A 21,244-nucleotide genomic window follows, 5' to 3' on the forward strand; every position below is an offset into this window, starting at 1 on the left:
GCTACTCCAAGGACAAAGCCAAGTAATTATAACTCTAACATTTGCAAAAAAATATTAATAAATGAATCTTATGTTCTTAGGAGATGGAAGCCTAAACACCTTGAAAAAGATTTTTGCAGCACCTCTAAGATTGTGAAGTGCAGGTTAAAAGTCACCTATTCTGACACCAGTTTTCCGAAAAGGTATTTTTTCATACTAATTGCAGCAAAAATATTTAATATGATAATTAAAATATCTTCAATTAATATGATATAACAATATATTCAATAGAAGTCCTTGATGGTAGCTGCAAATTGCCGCAGAATGCAATGATAAGGCGTAGGAGTGCCTTAACACCCAGAAGATGTATGATACATCAAATTTTGTTTTGGGATTAAAATGCAATGCAATAATTTAAAGGATAAATTCCAACAGAGTATACAATGTTCTGAGAAGTTTTCAAATATTCCGGAAACTTAAAATGTAAGGGCAAGAATTTTGATAATGTCTCAATTAAGAGAGCATACTCAAAGACCAGACAGTTTATAAAGCGCAAGGGTTTAGTTATAGTTTTAACTAAACCTCCTTGCAATAAAAACTGGATTAAAACGATAGATAGATTTGAGCTACAATTGGTATAAATTCAAAGTAGTTCAGGGTTTTGGTTACTTACGTTTAAAAACACTTATACAGAAACTATTCAAAGATTTCGTCAAATATAACTTTATTAATGATTGATTAGATAGCAAAATAACTATTAAATGGAGAGATAATAAACAAGAATGTCTCGTAAATGAATTTTAATCCTAGGAATTTAGTTTTATCTCAATTTGGATATCAATATATATATGTTTTGTTTTTAGGATTATTTTGTTTGGAAAGTATTCATTCTTTTTTAAAAATGTGCTGTTCTTTTTATCCTTTTAAATTATTGCATTACTTGCATTCCTTCTAAATTTGTCATTACATCATCAATACTCCTCCTGCGCTTTTTACTTCTTAGTTTTTAAGTTTTTAATATATTATTATTAGTCATTAAGTAATTAATATGAATAAGTTATTTCTAGAATATTAATAGAATAAGTACTTTAAAAATATGTCTGTAATATACTTTAATTAATAGTAGTCAGTTATTTCTGTTTAGTTTATAATTCTTCAAAAATATGTCTGTGATATATTTGAAAATATATTTTGTATTTCGTATGTTTTGTTCTTATTTCAAATAATTTTTTTTTTTCAGATTTTTGGGCTGTATTGATTTTATGTACAAATGTAGAAGTAATACCAGGGGTTAATTTACATACTGTATGTACATGTGCTGCCATGTAGTGATCTATTCGAAAATTAAAATGAGTGTAACGTCAAATGGCCCGAGATAGCGATCTATTTATGTTTATTTATCTATGTTCGTTACTCTATCGTCTTTGTCTAGAGTGGTAGACTCTCGACAGAACTCATACTATGGTGAAATGTCAAAATGTTTTTTAATTAAATAATATAAAATTTCGGCTATTAATTGAGATTTTTAATATATCCTATGTCCTAAATGGGATCCATATGTACACGGTGATCAAAACCAATTTTAAATTGGTTCAGTATTTTAGGCGTCCATCGCAGATGTGAGGTGTGACACTAAATTTATATATATTATATATATATATATATATATATATATATATATATATATATATATATAGGCGTAACATCAAGTAAAAAATAAGTAAGGTAAAGATTTGTTTAAAACATCTTTATTTTTCCATACGTTTCGACGTAAAATTCTACGTCATCGTCAGTGGCTTTGAATTTCTTAGACTATCACTTTCACATATTAATACAGCTTTTAAAAATTAATAATTCTAAACAAGCACCAAATGTCAGTAACTTCTTTTTTATAAAAAATAAAAAATAAAAAAATAATTAACAAATAGAATATTTTATGTAAGCACTCGTGTTCCGAGGCAGGCTAGACAAGAAATGATTTGACCCCACTTGGGGCACTGCAGAATGAAATGGCAATAGACGATATCACACAACATTCTTCCCTGATTTGAGATCGAGTTTAACTCAGCTCACACAACTGCCCTAGCAGTTCATGCCAAAAAACTGTCTAAGTTATATATATATATTTTTCTTGATTTCTAGAAAATATAAATATAATTTAGACATTATCTATGCCATATAATAAAAGCATTGAGAATGGATCCAAATAATAAAAACTAGTGATGTGCCAAGTCGAATCAAGTGATTCGAATCATTCGAATCAAGCCTTTAACGACTTGATTCGAATCAGATTTTACTTGATTCGAATCAACTCGCATCAAGCCGCGAAATATTTACTGTGATAAAATATGTATTAACACAAATTTTTCATAAATATAAATATAAAAAAATGTTTTAATTTAATTCCATATTATAATAATATAAAAAATAAATATCATAAATATAAAAAATAAATAATGAATTAAATCATGCGAGCCACCCGACTTTAATATGCTTAAATGTATCAGCCACCTCCAATCGTCTTTGTGTGACTTTAACCGCATTCATCGACTAACTATATCATCCGACTTCATATGACTCAAACCGAATCAAGCGGCGATATGAGTTATTCCGACTTCATGACTCAAACCGAATCAAGCGGCGATATGAGTTGTTCCGACTTTATATGAGCCAACTCGAATCAAGCGGCGATATGAGTTGTTCCGACTTCATCTGAGCCAACTCGAATCAAGCGGCGTTATGAGTTGTTCCGACTTCATGAGCCAAACCGAATCAAGCGGCGTTACGAGTTATTCCGACTTCAATTCTGATTCGAATCATCCCGACTTCAAGCCGTTCGAGCGATATGAGTTAACCGTATGGGCGATACAATGCGTCGTCGTTCTTGCGTGTTTATTTATTTTACGGAGCGCTGAGAGCGATTTTATTCGTGAAATATCAATACCCAATTTTGATAATAATTAAGTGTTTTAGATTTTAAATGTTATCAGAATAAACCACTCGAAATTATGAAACGAGTTTCGGGAATCTTTCAATATAATTCTCTTTTGAAACAATTACTAAACACCAGAAAGTCAGTAAATAATATGTTAACTTCTGATTATGTAAGTAATGGCAAATTCACATTAATGAAATTAACTTTCAGCTCTCAGTTTAGATGCGATCCTTTACTGATTACATAGTAAAATAAACAATCGACCCATGATTCCAAATATTATTTTATATGCTTTAGTGATGCACAATTGTTTGGTAATCTATTATTGTAAATTAATTTGAAGATATGTTTTAGCCGTCCTCAAAATTACATCATTTTTAATAATTTTCAGAATATACTTTTTGATAGTGATTTATGTTTACAATTTCTACTTTGTCGGTTATATTGGTTAAACTGACAATTTTGATTATAAATTTGGATCACTTTTACTAAATTAATACATTCATGATTTTTTTTGTCCATATATATACTTGATTCGAGTGGTTTTTTTCTGATTCGAATCATTCGAATCGGGAATTTTTCGAGTCGGCACATCACTAATAAAAACCAAACAAGAGATAGAAGTTACTAGATCTCTCTTCATGCGCTCAAAAGTTAACTTAAAATCCTAGCAACAACAATTCAACAAGGTCTTAAATTTATACTGTAATAGAAGAAGAGGAACATATTCAAAAATAAGGAATAAAATTTATGCCTAAGGTATTCTTGTAAATTAACTTTGTTTATATTTATTTTGGTGCTCAATCAAATAATGATTAAGTTACATTGAATCTATGTATAGTCTCTATCTGAAAACCTTTTCTGCACATTGTGTTAATCTGCTTTAAAATGTTGAACGAAATATCATTATTATCATTATTACAAAGAAAAAGTAATCATTATGTTCTCATAACATTTGTTTAACATTGTTACATTACAATATAATTAACTGTATATAGCCGATTGGCGTATAATAAATAAATAAAAAACAGTAACTGACAAAAATTCAAGAAAGTTATATGCAAACACATTTGCCAATTTAATTAAAGAATAAAACCAAAATTACTTGCATCTGAAAAGCATATCAACTAAAATGAGTTACTATATGGGGATGTCATTTGAAAACTATTTTGCTGTTATCCAGTAAATTATTGTACAATTCATGATCTATATACTTCTCGACATCTGTTAAATGTATTATCACCAATAATAAACGGAAATAAACTGTATAGCAAAATATACTCCACGAAGTAGCAACTTATTTACAATTTCCACATTTGCTAAACCATTTAACAACCTCATTATGTATTACTATAAATTTATAAATAAAACCACATTCATTAAACAATCACAAAAAATATGAACATTGCGTACAGTTCAAGTATCAACTATTTGATTTGATAGTATCACCAGTCCCCCAATTAATCAACATAAATTAAAATGTAACATACAAAAAATTGCATGGCTTGTGGAAGTCAATGCGGATGAAATATTCAACAATAAATAAAAATAAAAACAACATATGAATTTGATAGAAACACTTTTTATAGTAATTTACCACCATAAGAATGAATGATCTTGAAATTGAATCAAAGCTTATACATATAATCTCGACAGATAACAGAAAAATGAGTATAAGTAACATTTCATATAGACTTAATATAAACTGACTATCCTGAAAGATACTGGAAAAGAATGTTTTTCGATCGAATAAGAGTTGTAAAAAAATTGACAAAAGCAAATAAAAAAATTAAACATAAGGGCTTTTTTGTCGCAAGAAAGCTCTTCTAGACTTCAGTGTTTTATTATATTTATCCATAGATTTTCTTTTTATCTTGTTCATTAGAATTGACATATCTTCCCGTGAGAGGTCGATTAACACTGTTGCACCAATTTTTAATAAAAAATATTACAAGAGATTTGGAAAAAATGGCTTTTAAATTATGCTTAGTCCAACTGAAACTAAATTCATGAAGAACATACTTTTCTAGTGTTTCTAATAGTTTTAGTTTAATATTGTCTGTAGTGCATAGTGTCTGTATGAAATGATCCTAGTCATCTATTTCAAGTATAAGCCTATTCCATTCAAGATTTCGTGTTTTATACAGTTCAGTATTTTTAAGAAGCATATTTATAGCTTTGCAATTACCAGCAAACTGATCACAAACTGTTGCAATAACATTTAGACCAATACTCAATAGTTTTCTAATGACATCCACAATAATACATTCTAAATGAATGCTGTTCACACCCCCATCAGAGAAGTAAAATGCAACTGGCTGCACCCAGCGATGTTTTATGCCTTTAACTAAAAAAACAAGAGAATGATCAGCAAATAAACTTTTCCTACCATTTGCCAGTTCCCGAAAACCAACAATATGATCCTTTTTACTGTTGTAAAATATTGCGGATGATAATAATATTTCATCAAACATTAGAATACAGTTTTTGCTAGTCACATATTTTTTCTGTGCCATAGCTGAACCCAATGTTTGGAAAAGGGTCTCATTAATACCACTATACAAAGGAATTGCTGAGAGAAACTTTCTCAATGTTTGAGGAGCAGGCAAAACAAATATTTTTCTTTTTTTATTTATACAGAGTTCAAGCAAGAATTTTATCGTTAAGCGTAAATTTTCTTTATTTTGGCTTTTTTGTATGTTCTCTTAGTTGACTTATATAAAATTACGAGCCCTCTTATTTAATGTTGCTGGGAGATAAGCAAATTTTTCAGCACATTTGAGACTTTCTTGTAACTTCTGCCTCAATGTTTTTTTGTATATATATTCTCCTTACTTCCTTTCTTCAACACATTTGTTACACGGTATAAATTTTGTTTTTTGCATCTCTGGTCCCTGATCTCTGCAATGCTTATATCTTGAGTTAAGAACCTCTGCTGAAACAAAAATATCTAGAATCATTTGCTACGGACATAAATTTTAGTATGAAAAATTTTAAATAATAAACCTTTCAGGGACGGACCTTTAGTTTTGACTTTCTTGCTACAAGACGGCTCAAACATTCCTTGTGTCTCTACTATTGTAGAGTCCAAAGAAGCTACAATAAAATGTTATTTTAGAATAATACAAATAGATTAAAGCTTATGTAATGATAAGTAAATTACTTTGCCTGTCCATATCATCAACACATGCATTGTAAGACGATCCAAACATTCCTTGTGTCTCTACTACCGTAGAGTCCAAGGAAGCTACAATGAAATTTAATATAAGAACAATACAAATAGATTAAAGCTTATGAAATGATAAGTGAATTACACGCATGCATTATGAATGATTCAAACATGCAGCTACAATAAAATTTCATATAAGAACAAAACAAATAGATAAAATCTTAATCTTATATATAAAAATGGATCGCAAAATGTGTTGGTAAGCGCATAACTCAACAACGCCTGGACCAATTTGGCCAATTCTTTTTTTTAAATGTTCGTTGAAGTCCAAGGATGGTTGTTACGGCGAGAAAAAACGAATAATTGCCGGGAAAACCCTAAAAACAGCCCTTTTCTTCTTTAATCGAGTAGGCAACGCAATTTGTAAAAAAAAACAATCATCTATGTCATGACATTTTATGTAGTTTTTGATAATCTAATTTTGAATATATTTATATAAACATAGAAATATCTTTCTCTTAATCAAGCTATATTGGCAGCCAAAAACATTGATGTAAATTAATTAAATTTCAAAATTCAAGAACAAATTACAGGCGAATCAGTTGATTCGGCAACTAACCAAGACGATCCACCGGAGTTTTTAAACTCGCTGGATTTGCTAGGATTGTCACCTCACAATCTTCAATTAAAGGTTGGATCGGCAATTATAATGTTGCGAAATATCGACCAACTATATTCAAAGGATAGTATAAAGCAGAAGATGTTCTCGCACCATGCATCCCAATGCGTTTCCAGTGCGTTTATGGTATCATTAAGTGTTTGTGGTATTAATTTAGAAAACCCATGTTTCTCACATGGAAAATTGTATGTTGTTTGTTCCCGTATTGGAAAACCATCAGATTTGTTTGTCTATGCGCCAGGTAATCAAACAAAAAAAAAGAGTGCGCGTAAGGATCACACGCGATTGAAGTAAAACTTTTAATATTGTATGAGTAGGCAATTAAGATAAAAATAAAAAAACATAATATTTGAATTTTAAAAATCATCTATTAATAATCACATAACTTCAATAATAATAAGATCTCCTGAGAATCGGCACAGCTGTCCTACTGATATTAAGAGTTTGAATATGATGTGCAGCTTTCTTCCTAATTTTGTTACCTATCTTACCAGGAAATTCAAACCATAAACGTAGAAGTTCATCATTATCGCCACGTTCTATGTACACTAATTTTCCTACACAACCATTAGCTAAGCCATCACTTACATCAATATTAGTTGTTATTATGTAAAATTTATTCAGAACTAAAAATATTTCATTCGGCAAACCCCCGGTATCAATAACCGATTTTTGTGAAACTGCTGACGAATGTATGATTGTTGATCTGTCGCATGGCAACCTACATAAATATCCGTGGCAGTAGATATTATTTTGTCTTCAACGAGATTCAGTATAAATTTATTATATTCCATGACACATTTATTCTCTAAGAAAAGTCTTATTCCATGAGGACATAATACAGTAACCTCTTCTTTTGTAAAAAAACGTGATTCAATTAATGCAAGTTCATATAGGGTTTAGCGTTCGACTTACGCATGACATGACGAGAGTGGATCGCGACTCGCGACATCAGCGCTTACAGCGTCGTAGTGTTCAACTTCACGTTGGCGTTTTCGTTGCATTTGTACGGATTTACACCCGTGTCGCGCCTAGAGAAATTTTTACACCCATATCGCGCCTAAAGAAGTTTTACTTCAAAAAAACCGTTTATCACAAAGCACTACAATGAAAATTGAACTGATTTTTGAATTATGATTTACATTATTAAAATTACTTACTTTTTAAATGCTTATAGTGTTTTATTTAATTATTCTTAATTCACACCGAATTATTACCAGGGTGACGGTTCTGTTCAGGATAATTTTTTGCAAAGAATAGAAAAAACACCGCCACATTACAATTTTTTTTGACAGAACGGAGTCTGTCGGGCCGGCTAGTTGATGATAAAAATGAATTACTTTGCCTCCATATAATTAACGCATGCATTGTGAGACGATCCAAACATTCCTTGTGTCTACTGTAGAGTCCAAGGAAGCTACAATGAAATTTTATATTAGAATAATATAAATAGATGATAACTAATGTAATGATAAGTGAATTACTTTGGTGCTCATTTCATTGACGCATGCAATATCCGAAACCTTCAAAAATGTTTTTGACATTTCCTTACTCCTGCGGACTGAAACACCTAGTTCTACATAATAAAGATATTTAAGTAAACTCATTATAATTCAATTTACGGTTATATATTAAATGTATTACGGTATGTGTCACTATCCAGAAGACAGTTGCGCTCTGAGTAAGGATCACCGCTGAAACCTAAATAATGAAACAATATATAGTAAAAATATTGTTACACAGTTGTTGTTATATCATATTGAGAAACAAACCTGGCATATTTATTGTAGGCAAAGCATTAATTTTCAATGATGCGCCTGTCGAGTTCCTTTTGCATATACCAGCAAAGTGTGCGTCGCACACGTAAAGGAGTTAAATTTCCTAAATCAGGATTTTTGCTTCTGTGCAACCAAATAGCAAACAACTATAACATTAGAAATGATATTTAATTGTGGCCAATGTTCGGTTATTTTATTATTTTTTTATGTACCTTGTCATTTCTTGCAGGTAATACATGCATTTTGACATTTTTTTTGGTATTATTACACTCTGGTACGTAGCACTTTGACATATTGGCTATTATTATATTTTTTAGACAATTTTTGCTTATATTCTAGTGTGTACAAATTGACTAACGTCTAAAAACTGAATGACTTCATTCAGTTTTTAGACGTTAGTCAATTTGTACACACTAGAATGTAAGCAAAAATTGTCTAAAAAATTAATTAGTTTAAATGTTCCAATTATTAATAGCCTGGTTTATCACAGTGTAATAGTGTAGTGTATTTTTGTATAATTAATTCTTTTTCCACTGAATGACGGTCTCGATGAAGACCGAAACGTATGGATAAATAAGTATTTAAAAACTACTTTAGTTTTTTTTTCTTTACTTGGTGTTATTGCCCGATTCTAAATAACTCATAAAAATATATATCAACACCAAACTCACATATTTCAAAATATATATATATATATATATATATATATATATATATACAAACACACACCTGCACACATTTACACCTAATTTTAATTATACTATGTTGAATCTCTATACCATTAATCTAGTTTCACATATATACTCGTATATAGCATCATACGTTGCAATGTCTGCCAACATCAGTCTCAGATTTGTGGGAAGTGGGATCTTCAGTTTTATTAATTTATTCCATAGTTTTTCTCTTTTTTACTCCATATGTCTACATTCCATAATTAGGTGATTGGCATCTGCGTTATCAGCTTTGCCAAGGAAAAGACAGTACGGATTGATGTTAATTCCGATCCTATTCAAGTGGTAACGCGTAAAGGTGTGATTGGTTCTCAGACGATTAAAAATGCAGTAAAAATGACGACACCTCGTAAAATTGTTGTACCATGGTCTTACGGGAATTCGTTCTTGTACAGCTGCATAAAATTGTCCTTTTTCATGACTTGACTCTTGGAATTCCAATTGCCACTCCTTATATATCTTTGCCTTAAAGAGGTTTTTGATATTTCGGTGGGATATTCCATCTCCTTTGTCAGCAGCCTCATTCCCTGTGACTCCAATATGACTTTTGATCCAAATTAAGTAAACAGATATTTTTTTCGAGAGTATGTTATGTATATGCTTAAGAGTATCTAACACTAAAAAACTTGGGTCAATGCCTATAGATAGCAGGCTCTCTAAAGATGATCGGCTATCACTGAATACAACGGCTTTCTCTAAGCCAAGGGAGGCGATGCTTCGAATACATTTGTTGATGGCGTACATTTCAGCTGCATAAATCGATACATTTATATCTAACTTATATTTAGAATATAAGTTAGTGTTCCGATGATAGATGCAAGCACCTACGCCCTCAGATCCTTTTGAACCATTTGTGAAGAAAATCTCGAAGTCCTCGAACGTGTTTTTAATTTTATCTTCAATTTCTAACCTATACACCCAATCAATTGGACTGGAATATGTATTACAAAATTCCATCTGTATGATATGTTTAAGGTTTCTAGTCGTGATTTCTTGGTCGAAGTAGAATTTTGTTGCTTTGGTTTGCTTACATTTATATTCAGTTTGGCTTATATTTGTATTCAGTTTCTGAGAACACCGACATAAGTATAGCTTTCTTCTTATTTTGCCCATATTGTCTGCTCTGACAGTTGTTAGCACTACTAATTTTTTGTATCACTTCTACGTTATTGGACTTTATTCTGTCAATAACGAATTTCGTTGCTAACAGTTTCCTCCTTAAATGCAGAGGCATTATGTGTGTTTCCACATGTAAGGCGATAATGGGCGTTGAACGCAAAATACCCAGGAAATATCTTACAGCCTTATTTTGCAGGGCATCCAACTTGCGCAGTAAATTTTTACTTGCATCCCCATAAATGAAGCGGCCATAATCGAGTTTAGATAATATAAGCTGTTTATAGATCCTGATTGCGACCTTTACGTCAGCGCCATACATCATGTGATTTAATACTCTCAAGATATTTAATGCATCTTCACACTTTCTTACCAGATTTTTCAAATGTGGGCCCCATCGTAATTTGTTAACTATAGTCAAACCCACACAAATTGTGGTAGTTCCTTCAAAATTTATCTGATTCAACATGAAATTTTTGTATGGTTTTTTGTATTGTCGAAGATCATATAAAGAGTATGGTTGTGTTTTCTACAGATTTTACAGAATTTCCATACAGAAGATTTTTATGTGATTTCATGTTTTTTTTGATAAAATCCTGTATACCAATTTTCAATTCCCTAGCTCATCATATGGCCATATATCGAAAATATGAAAAGACACTTTTTCAATCTCACTTTTTGGCGGAACTATGAAAAATATTGAAAAATGGTTGATATAGTTCTATTCAAACTGCTTTGTTGTATGATATTTAAACAAATAATGTAAAGAAATATTTATCAGCGTATGAAGAAGTGAATATATTTATTTTTTATTTTCGACCAGTGTGGCTTTTTCTGACTACTTTTTGTACTGGTACATTTTTTTTCTGGTATCCAAAATTACATTTAAATCTATGTGGAACTTCATATTCAAGATTAGAGAAAAACTGAGCTAGTACCCGCGGTGTCTGTACAATAACGCAAAAAAGTTCCTTAGAAATGTTATTAAGTAATTTATAAAAATTTTATTTTCTAATTCTCTAATATTTGATAGCAATTGGTTGAATAATCCAGTCCATCTGAAGCATTGAATGAAGAAGGAAGTGTTAATGTGAGACCTTTGACAAGTTTGTCTTGTGCTGTAATAATAATAGACTGAGAGCCAGTGAACCTTTTGAATAACGGTGTTCCTGTAAGGCTGAAAATTTTTGTACATGTGATTCTTAACGTGCAAAGTATGGAAACGACGGTCTGGCAGGTTTTAGCCCTGCACATCATGGTCGTCCAGGCGTTTGAAAGTGTAAAAAACACGCGAAAATTAAACTTGTTCCTGTAAGGTTCAAATTTTTATACGATGTATTTTACTCTTTGCAAAGTTCGAAAATCAATCTGCCAGACCATTTCGACCTGCACAAGTACCTGCCAGACGAGCCGGAAAGTGAGCAAAAAATACCCCAAAATAAACTTTGTCCTGTAAAGCTGAAATTTACATATGTGTTTATCTAAGCAATTTTAAAAAGTTCTGTGCAATTGCCAGACCATTCTGGTTAGCATAAGCCCCTGCCAGACGAGGGCAAAAATGCTATGGCGGGAGGGCGAGTAATAGGCGTTGCGTGAAAACTTATAGCATATATTCAAACTATATTATGAGAAATTACAAATTATGGTCAAAATAAATTTATTTAGTGACAATAAAATATACATTATTATGAATTAATACTTCAATTCAGGCTTCTATTGAGTATCTATTGAATTTTCTGAAAATAGGTGAAAATTGGAATTCAAGAAACATTTATTTCTGAATGTTCAACGGAGGGTAACAGATTTGAAGAAAAATTTCTCAGGTAAAATTATGATATTCTTCTTCAGAAAAAAAAAGAAACCTATTAAAGCTAATAATAAAATTCACGAAATTCGTGACCAACGTTATTTGGTTGGTCGCCTATTAGCGCGATAAATCCAATATAATATTGATCTTGAAAAAACATCACATCCCATTACAATTGTCAGCTTTCCGAAGAAGTTTGTTTTCATCAAAAAATCCGATTCGTTAATTTGTTTTCTCGACGTTTCAAGCCATTCTGAATCGAATGAGACCAAATTTGGAAAAAGGGTATGTATGTGTGAACAGATTTTTTTCCGTAAGTAAATCGACGTTTTCTCATAAACGGCTGGACCGATTTAAAAATTCATCAAAATTTGCAAATATTAATTTCGCTTTTTTTTGGCATTTGTCAAAATTAGACCTTGTATCGACGTTTGCTCAAAAACGCCTGAACCCATTTCAGAAATTCAAAAGCCATTTGATGTACCTCGATTATCTCGTTTGTCAGTTTTGTGCGACGATCTGCCGTTTCATTGTAATTTGGAAAAATGTGTTGAACTTTTCGTCCACATTTAAGCTCATACTACCGAATCGATTTTAAAAAATCAAAAACTGTTCGAAAGATATTATGTTATGATAGTTTTAATGTCACTTTGCCACGCAGATGGAACTATTTATAAAACCGCGAAATCAGCAATTATTGAAGTCTTAAAAGCAAACATAACTGATAACGAAACAATTTGGTATGATGCTGTTGTTTTCAATGGATTTTATTTACTGCATTCAATGAAAAATATACCAAAAACATTTGGTAATATTTCGAAAAAATAATGTCTATTTTAACGGCAGCACATGCTGTATGAGTAGATGTAGTTTTCAAATAGTCATTTAAAAGTACCAACAATTCTTAAACCTCAAAATACTGTCTGGATATTGATGGGAAAAATATTTGATTTCAATTGGTTTGTGGGAGATACCGTTCCTTCTTCAATTTTTGAAATAATATCACAACATCCTTTTCGTATTGCTGAGGAGGATGCAAACGAAGCTGATCAACACATAGGCGGTAATGTTAAAATTTTTAAATTTGTAATATTTTATATCTTATTATATCATTAATATATTTAAATTTGTTTTTTTTTTATAGACGATAAGTCAGAAATTCCGAATCTTATGACGATGAAGTATTAATTCGCCATATATCTGATAATGATGATTAATCATGATAATATATATTTTATTGTGACTAATTAAATTTATTTTGACCATAATTTGCAATTTCTCATAATATGGTTTAAAGATATGTAATAAGTTTTCACGCAACGCCTATTACTCGCCCTCCCGCCATAGCATTTTTGCCCTCGTCTGGCATGGGCTTATGCTAGCCAGAATGGTCTGGCCATTGCACAGACCTTTTTAGATTTGCTTAGATAAACACATATGTAAATTTCAGCTTTACAGGACAAAGTTTATTTTGGGGCATTTTTTGCTCACTTTCCGGCTCGTCTGGCAGGTACTTGTGCAGGTCGAAATGGTCTGGCAGATTGATTTTCAAATTTCTCGATGAGTAAATTACATCGTATAAAAATTTGAACCTTACAGGAACAAGTTTAATTTTCGGGTGTTTTTTACACTTTCAAGCGCCTGGACGACCATGATGTGCAGGGCTAAAACCTGCCAGACCGTCGTTTCCGTACTTAGCAAGTTAAGAATCACCTGTACAAAAATTTTCAACCACACAGGAACACCGTTATTCAAAAGGTTTACTGGCTCTTGGTCCATTAGATTAGGGTTTGATTAAATTCAATGGATTGGCATTATTTTTTATAATATATGTAGATGCATACATACATAAAGGGTAGAGGTTTGCTACCTACCTATATATAAAGGGTAGAGGTTTTTTCAGATTATTATGATAAAGTTGTTCTTGGTATGTTAGTGAAGATTTAGTGGTAACAAATTCCAAACGAATAACATGTCTTCATGAGAAGAGAGCATAAATGAATGTACCTAGTTTTTTTATTAGGTATTTTCATATACAGAATTTGTCAATGCATGCGCTATAGCAAAATTACTAGGAACATAAGTTCCTAGATTCAATTGAAATTTTAAATACCAGAAAAAAATTACAGGCTTTCGAATGATGCTAATTAAAAAGTAGTTGAAGGAGCCACACTGGTAGAAAAAAAAAATTTCTTTTCGAATAAATAATTGTTTTGCTTTATATGTTACAAATGTCATTGGAACGACCACTTTGGATAAAACCATACAGTTTTTGAAATGCCTAAGAGTGAGTTGGAAAAATGGAAACACTTTCATACATTTTCAATGATATATCGGCCAAGTGAGTTGGGAATTGAAAATTGTTATATCGGAGTTTTTTTTAAAAGACCTTTGGTGTACGTGGGGCTGATCCTGTATAGGAACGCGCCTATACCCTTTTCTCTTTCAAGTCTCGGTGGCAATTCCAAATTTTAGTCAGATTATTCTCTATAGTATATAAATTATTGCTCATACTAATCTTTCTGGAAACATTCTCACTTATGAAGAGGTACATTACATAACTGGGACATAAACTTTTTTTTTATGGGTGGCATAAACAGGCATTATTTTGGTGATGTCTTTTCTTGCCATTCGTTATTTTCACAATGTTATGCTTACTGGCATCCAATAACCTCTTTGGAAAATTATTATCTTCTATAAGATGTACTGGGTCCGGGATCATGAGTGTTCAACATTTTTACTTATCTATAATTTGGCCCCATCCTGCAGAAAGGTTTTAAACTTTTTTTTTGGATTTGCATTTAAGAATTGAAAAATTTGGCTTGTATACTTGTTGAAATTTTGTTTCGAAATAAGATACTGTTGGGACCTATTTTATTCAGGCAATCCCTTTCATTAGTATTATTTGATATTAGAGAAGTGCCATTACCATATGTAACCATCTTTTTTCATCACTTGGATAAAAATTGGGTTTCTGCTTGTGGACCAGTATTCATTCCTATTCTTTTTACGAATTTTGCCCATAAGCAATAGTAATCCTAACATCAATTCTACTGCAGATACGTCTTTCCATTTCAAAGAACTTGCACTGTTTTTAAACCGATCAATATTTTGTGAACGATAACGGTTACTTTCTTCGGCCATATAGTCAAACAAATCATTCCCCAAAAATAGCTGAACCACTTTGATTACACTTTGTGGATTATTTGGTTTAAAAACACCACTTTGACCTAAATATGGTTCAATAATTGGAGGATTGTCAATATCTGACCACTCCACTTCTTTATTGTCACTATTTTCAGAATCACTGGGCATAAGTAAAACTCTACGTCTTCTTGGATGAAAAAATTCATCTTTCACATTCACTTTCAAAATCAATCATATCACAATCACTTCTAATTTATGATAAATTATCGGCGTAAACTTTACTATCGCTATTCGATGCTATTATTTTATTATTGCAAATAATTTAAAAAGAGATGTTGAACCATATAAATCTGACTAAAACTGTATTATAATATATTTTATATAATATATATTGAACACCCTATTGTTGTAACTTCTGCATAATTATCTACAAAGAAAAAATTGCGAGTGGATTGCATGAAAAGAGACTTGAGGATCAAACTTAATTATTGTTTTTTGTCCTTATCTTTATTCTGAAAGTCTTTCAAATACAAAACCAATTGAATATAGAAAAAAATACCAGCTTGTACTTTCAATATCTTATGCAAACCGATCCGATAAAAGTAATTTGACACGCTTTTTAAAGTTAATCTATTTAATGCGTAAAAATACGCTGCCCGTCTATTGTGAAATACTTCACAAATCGACTATTTTATAAAAGGTCTCGACAGCATGCAGACTCATCTGTTTTTTTTCAAACCAATTTCGATCAAGATTGATTTTTCTAATATTGAGTTATAGTTTTCAAATTGAGTAAATTTGTTTGTATATTATGATACTTGCTACCTAAAATACACACAATATGAGCAAATACTTTTAACACTAATCGTAGCAAGACTTTATATATACCTAATTTTACCATAGCGGGTCAAATGAACCGACTCTATGTTTCATGCTTGAATGTATGAAATATGGATGTTAGGAAGAAAATAAAAATAAAAATTAAATTTATTATAATTAAACAAAATATTATGTTGAGCATTTCTATTACAGAAGCAAAAATAAAAAAATTTAATTCATAGTTGTATTCATAATTGAACATTTTCCGCAAACATAGTTTTTACATTTAGAGCAAATTTTGTTGGTTTTTATTTTCTTTACAGTATCCTATTTGACATCTCATACATTTATAAGCATCTGTAGTAGACTTAGGCAACGATACTTTCGTGTTTGTTTTTTATTTTGGTTGCTCACGAACTTGTCGAAAATCGGCTCCAAGTTTTTCTGCTAGCTTGAGTAAAAAATCTTGTCGCGAGATATTTGCTTCTGTCGTTTGCTTGTACAAAATCCAGGCATTTATGCCAGCTAAATCAAAGATAATGAAGAAAACTTGGAGAGGCCATCTGCAAGACTTGGATTTTGTAGAAAATTTGCTCGCCATTTGATCGGTCATGTCTACACCAAATTTGGTTTTATTGTAATATGAAACAGTTTCAGGTAAACGTTTATCATTGTTTTCTACTTTAACGAATTTATGTTTAGAACTAAGTAAAAGTACTTTGTTTGTTGGCTTACTTTTATAGATTGTAAGAGTACAATTATCTGTTGTAAAAAATTTCGATGGAAATTGTTCCATATCATTTTTCTTTTGCTTCGCAATTAGTGGTAATTCTCTTTTAGTTGACCGAATAATAAAAAATAACCTGTTTTACTATAGCTATCAAAATAAAATATAAGCTAGGTACTTACCAAGACATTCAATTTCTGCCACTTTTTCTAACAATAAAAAGCTATTTTCAATCTAAAAGTTGATATTTTCTTGAAATTATTCTAAGCTATTTTCGTTGATCTACTTTACGCAACAGTGTTTAGAAGAATGTGCAACTGACTGACTACAAATATGACTCGACAATCTCATAAACCAAAAAATTCTCTTTGGGTCAAATGACCCATTGTGGTAGATATCGGTATACAAGAAGGATTACTCAGAATAAACAAAACAAAACAAGAAACTTTTGATTAACTGTAGTTTAATTACTTAAAAAAAAGTCATAATGTCAAATGTGCAAACGCAATGAAATTATACGTGCATTTTCAATGCAAAAGTTCAAAATGGGTCATTTGGCCCGTTATGGTATGTTTAGTGTTAAACCCTACATTTTCTATCTAACACATAAATAATTGATCTCTTTGCATTTATTTTGCATGATATAATAACAGTCTATTTGTGAAATGACTGCAGCATAGTACATGTAACACTTATTAATATAATCAATCAAATTTGAATTATTACAACTGTGGATTAATATAAATGACTCTTTAAAATCCAAAGGACCTCCTAATACATTCATAGAATCTCTAAAAATTTTTTTCATCTGATATAAAATTCATTAACCTTTACGTATGTCAGACGGCATGTTAAGGCGCGAAGCTTAAAAAATTACTTCGACGTCTAACTGGGTGTTATCGATTTACTTATTCTAACCGCTACACCTTTAACACTAATCATACCAAGACTTAATATATACCTAATTCTACCATAGCGGGTCAAATGACCTGACTCTATGTTTCATGCTTGAATGTATGAAATATGGATGTTAGGAAGAAAATAAAAACAAAAATTAAATTTATTATAATTAAACAAAATGGTATGTTGAGTATTTCTATTACAGAAGCAAAAATAAAAAAAATTAATTCATAGTTGTATTCATAATTGTACATTTTCCGCAAACATATTTTTTACATTTAGAGCAAACTTTGTTGGTTTTATTTTTTTTACAGTATTCTGTTTGACATCTCATACGTTTATAAGCATCTGTAGTAGACTTAGACAACGATACTTTCGTATTTGTTTCTTATTTTGGTTGTTCACGGACTTCTCGAAAATCGGCACCAAGTTCTTCTGCTAGCTTGAGTAAAAAAGCCGCGAGATATTTTTTCCTGTCGTTTGCTTGTACAAAATCCAGGCATTTATGCCAGCTCTAATCAAGGATATTGAAAAAACTTGGAAAGGCCATCTGCAAGACTTCGATTTTGTAGTAAATTTTCTCGCCATTTGATCGGTCATGTCTACACCAAATTTGGTTTTATTGTAATATAAAACAGTTTCAGGTAAACGTTTACCATTGTTTTCCAATTTAACGAATTTATGTTTAGAACTAAGTAAAAGTACTTTGTTTGTTGGCTTACTTTTACAGATTGTAAGAGTGCACAATTATCTGTTGTAAAAATTTCGATGAAAATTGTTCCATATCATTTTTTTTTTCTTCGCAATTAGTGGTAATTCTCTTTTAGTTGACCGAATAATAAAAATAAACCTGTTTTTACTATAGCTATCAAAATAAAATATAAGCTAGGTACTTACCAAGATTTTCAATTTCTGCCACTTTTTCTAACAATAAAAAGCTATTTTCAATCTAAAATTTGATATTTTCTTGAAATTATTCTAAGCTATTTTCGATGAACTAACTACTTTACGCAACAGTGTTTAGAAGAATGTGCAACTTACTGACTACAAATATGACTCGACAATCTCATAAACCAAAAAATTCTCTCCGGGTCAAATGACCCATTGTGGTAGATATCGGTATACAAGAAGGATTACTCAGAATAAACAAAACAAAAAAGAAAAAAAATTGTTTATAACTGTACTTTAATTACTTAAAAAAAGTCATGGAGTCAAATGTGCAAACGCAATGAAATTATACGTGCATTTTCAATGCAAAGTTCAAAATGGGGTCATTTGGCCCGTTATGGTATGTTTAGTGTTAAACCCTACATTTCTATCTAACACATAATAATTGATCTCTTTGCATTTATTTTGCATGATATAATAACAGTCTATTTGTGAAATGACTGCAGCATAGTACATGTAACACTTATTAATATAATCAATCAAATTTGAATTATTACAACTGTGGATTAATATAAATGACTCTTTAAAATCCAAAGGACCTCCTAATACATTCATAGAATCTCTAAAATTTTTTTCATCTGATATAAAATTCATTAACCTTTACGTATGTCAGACGGCATGTTAAGGCGCGAAGCTTAAAAAATTACTTCGACGTCTAACTGGTGTTTATCGATTTACTTATTCTAACCGCTACACCTTTAACACTAATCATACCAAGACTTAATATATACCTAATTCTACCATAGCGGGTCAAATGACCCGACTCTATGTTTCATGCTTGAATGTATGAAATATGGATGTTAGGAAGAAAATAAAAACAAAAATTAAATTTATTATAATTAAACAAAATGGTATGTTGAGTATTTCTATTACAGAAGCAAAAATAAAAAAATTAATTCATAGTTGTATTCATAATTGTACATTTTCCGCAAACATATTTTTTACATTTAGAGCAAACTTTGTTGGTTTTATTTTTTTTACAGTATTCTGTTTGACATCTCATACGTTTATAAGCATCTGTAGTAGACTTAGACAACGATACTTTCGTATTTGTTCTTATTTTGGTTGTTCACGGACTTCTCGAAAATCGGCACCAAGTTCTTCTGCTAGCTTGAGTAAAAAAGCCGCGAGATATTTTTTCCTGTCGTTTGCTTGTACAAAATCCAGGCATTTATGCCAGCTCTAATCAAGGATATTGAAAAAACTTGGAAAGGCCATCTGCAAGACTTCGATTTTGTAGTAAATTTTCTCGCCATTTGATCGGTCATGTCTACACCAAATTTGGTTTTATTGTAATATAAAACAGTTTCAGGTAAACGTTTACCATTGTTTTCCAATTTAACGAATTTATGTTTAGAACTAAGTAAAAGTACTTTGTTTGTTGGCTTACTTTTACAGATTGTAAGAATGCAATTATCTGTTGTAAAAATTTTCGATGAAAATTGTTCCATATCATCTTTTTTTTGCTTCGTAATTAGTGGTAATTCTCTTTTAGTTGACCGAATAATAAAAAATAACCTGTATTTTACTATAGCTATCAAAATAAAATATAAGCTAGGTACTTACCAAGATTTTCAATTTCTGCCACTTTTTCTAACAATAAAAAGCTATTTTCAAACTAAAATTTGATATTTTCTTGAAATTATTCTGAGCTATTTTCGATGAACTACTTTACGCAACAGTGTTTAGAAGAATGTGCAACTTACTGACTACAAATATGACTCGACAATCTCATAAACCAAAAAATTCTCTCCGGGTCAAATGACCCATTGTGGTAGATATCGGTATACAAGAAGGATTACTCAGAATAAACAAAACAAAACAAGAAAAAAAAATTGTTTATAACTGTACTTTAATTACTTAATAAAAGTCATGGAGTCAAATGTGCAAACGCAATGAAATTAGACGTGCATTTTCAATGCAAAAGTTCAAAATGGGTCATTTGACCCGTTATGGTATGTTTAGTGTTAAATTTGTTCTATATTTAAACTCTTGGTGTGATCGGTGATTATTTAAATAAAATGCGACGTTTGATATTAATATATTTATTAAAGAAGAAATATAGTGAATATAATGGCATCAGATATTTGGTGTTTCTAAACTGAGCTCTAAACTTGTACTAAATAAAAATGATTACAAATTATGATTAACAATATTAACCCCGCCCGTAAGAGGCGCGTTACATTAATTTGTACATATACGGGGGATGATTTCTTGGACTTAATATATCTGAGAAGGATGATTCCTTGAAATTATCTGAAGGCATTTGCAGACCCATAAATAAAATTACCGACGCCGATATAGACAGTCCAGACATATAACTAACATCAAAATAAAAAAATATCTTATATTACAAATGCATTTAGCACTTGAACTGTGAATGACATTTAGACCACCTGCATCATAGTCCGGCGACACTCTAGCGTAACAGACGACCCTTACAAAAAATAGTTCATGTTACACTATTGGGACTCGTAATAATATATTTTATGAATTCTTAACATGGCGG

At 30.9% G+C, this 21,244-nt stretch overlaps 2 protein-coding genes and 1 long non-coding RNA gene across 3 annotated transcripts in view; 1 reads left to right on the forward strand and 2 right to left on the reverse strand.

Moving 5' to 3' along the window:
* LOC113363939 overlaps positions 1 to 590 on the forward strand; it is a 750-nt gene extending 160 nt beyond the window's left edge. Inside the window, exons 1-3 of the long non-coding RNA XR_003365990.1 lie at positions 1 to 22; positions 81 to 182; positions 271 to 590. The exon at positions 1 to 22 is cut by the window's left edge and continues 160 nt beyond it. This is a non-coding gene — a long non-coding RNA (uncharacterized LOC113363939). The remainder of the gene's footprint in view (positions 23 to 80; positions 183 to 270) is intronic.
* Positions 591 to 15,119: 14,529 nt separating this feature from the next.
* Positions 15,120 to 15,509, reverse strand: LOC113389675. Its single transcript, XM_026626695.1, has one exon. It carries the CDS (start codon positions 15,507 to 15,509, stop codon positions 15,120 to 15,122), a length of 390 nt encoding a protein of 129 aa, XP_026482480.1.
* A 1,048-nt stretch (positions 15,510 to 16,557) lies between these two features.
* Positions 16,558 to 16,956, reverse strand: LOC113389687. The gene has a single exon (XM_026626706.1). The coding sequence runs from the start codon at positions 16,954 to 16,956 to the stop codon at positions 16,558 to 16,560; it is 399 nt and encodes a 132-aa protein (XP_026482491.1).
* Between the last annotated feature and the right edge of the window lie 4,288 nt (positions 16,957 to 21,244).

Source organism: Ctenocephalides felis, unplaced genomic scaffold, assembly GCF_003426905.1.
Source record: "Ctenocephalides felis isolate EL2017-DRISC unplaced genomic scaffold, ASM342690v1 CF-g0.4_SCAFFOLD_00845, whole genome shotgun sequence".
NCBI classification, from domain to species: Eukaryota; Metazoa; Arthropoda; class Insecta; order Siphonaptera; family Pulicidae; genus Ctenocephalides; species Ctenocephalides felis.

What these genes read in the sequence shown, in the direction of transcription:
- LOC113389687 (XM_026626706.1), bottom strand. Translation starts at nt 16,956, where the DNA reads ATGGAACAATTTCCATCGAAATTTTTTACAACAGATAATTGTACTCTT.
- LOC113389675 (XM_026626695.1), bottom strand. Translation starts at nt 15,509, where the DNA reads ATGCCCAGTGATTCTGAAAATAGTGACAATAAAGAAGTGGAGTGGTCA.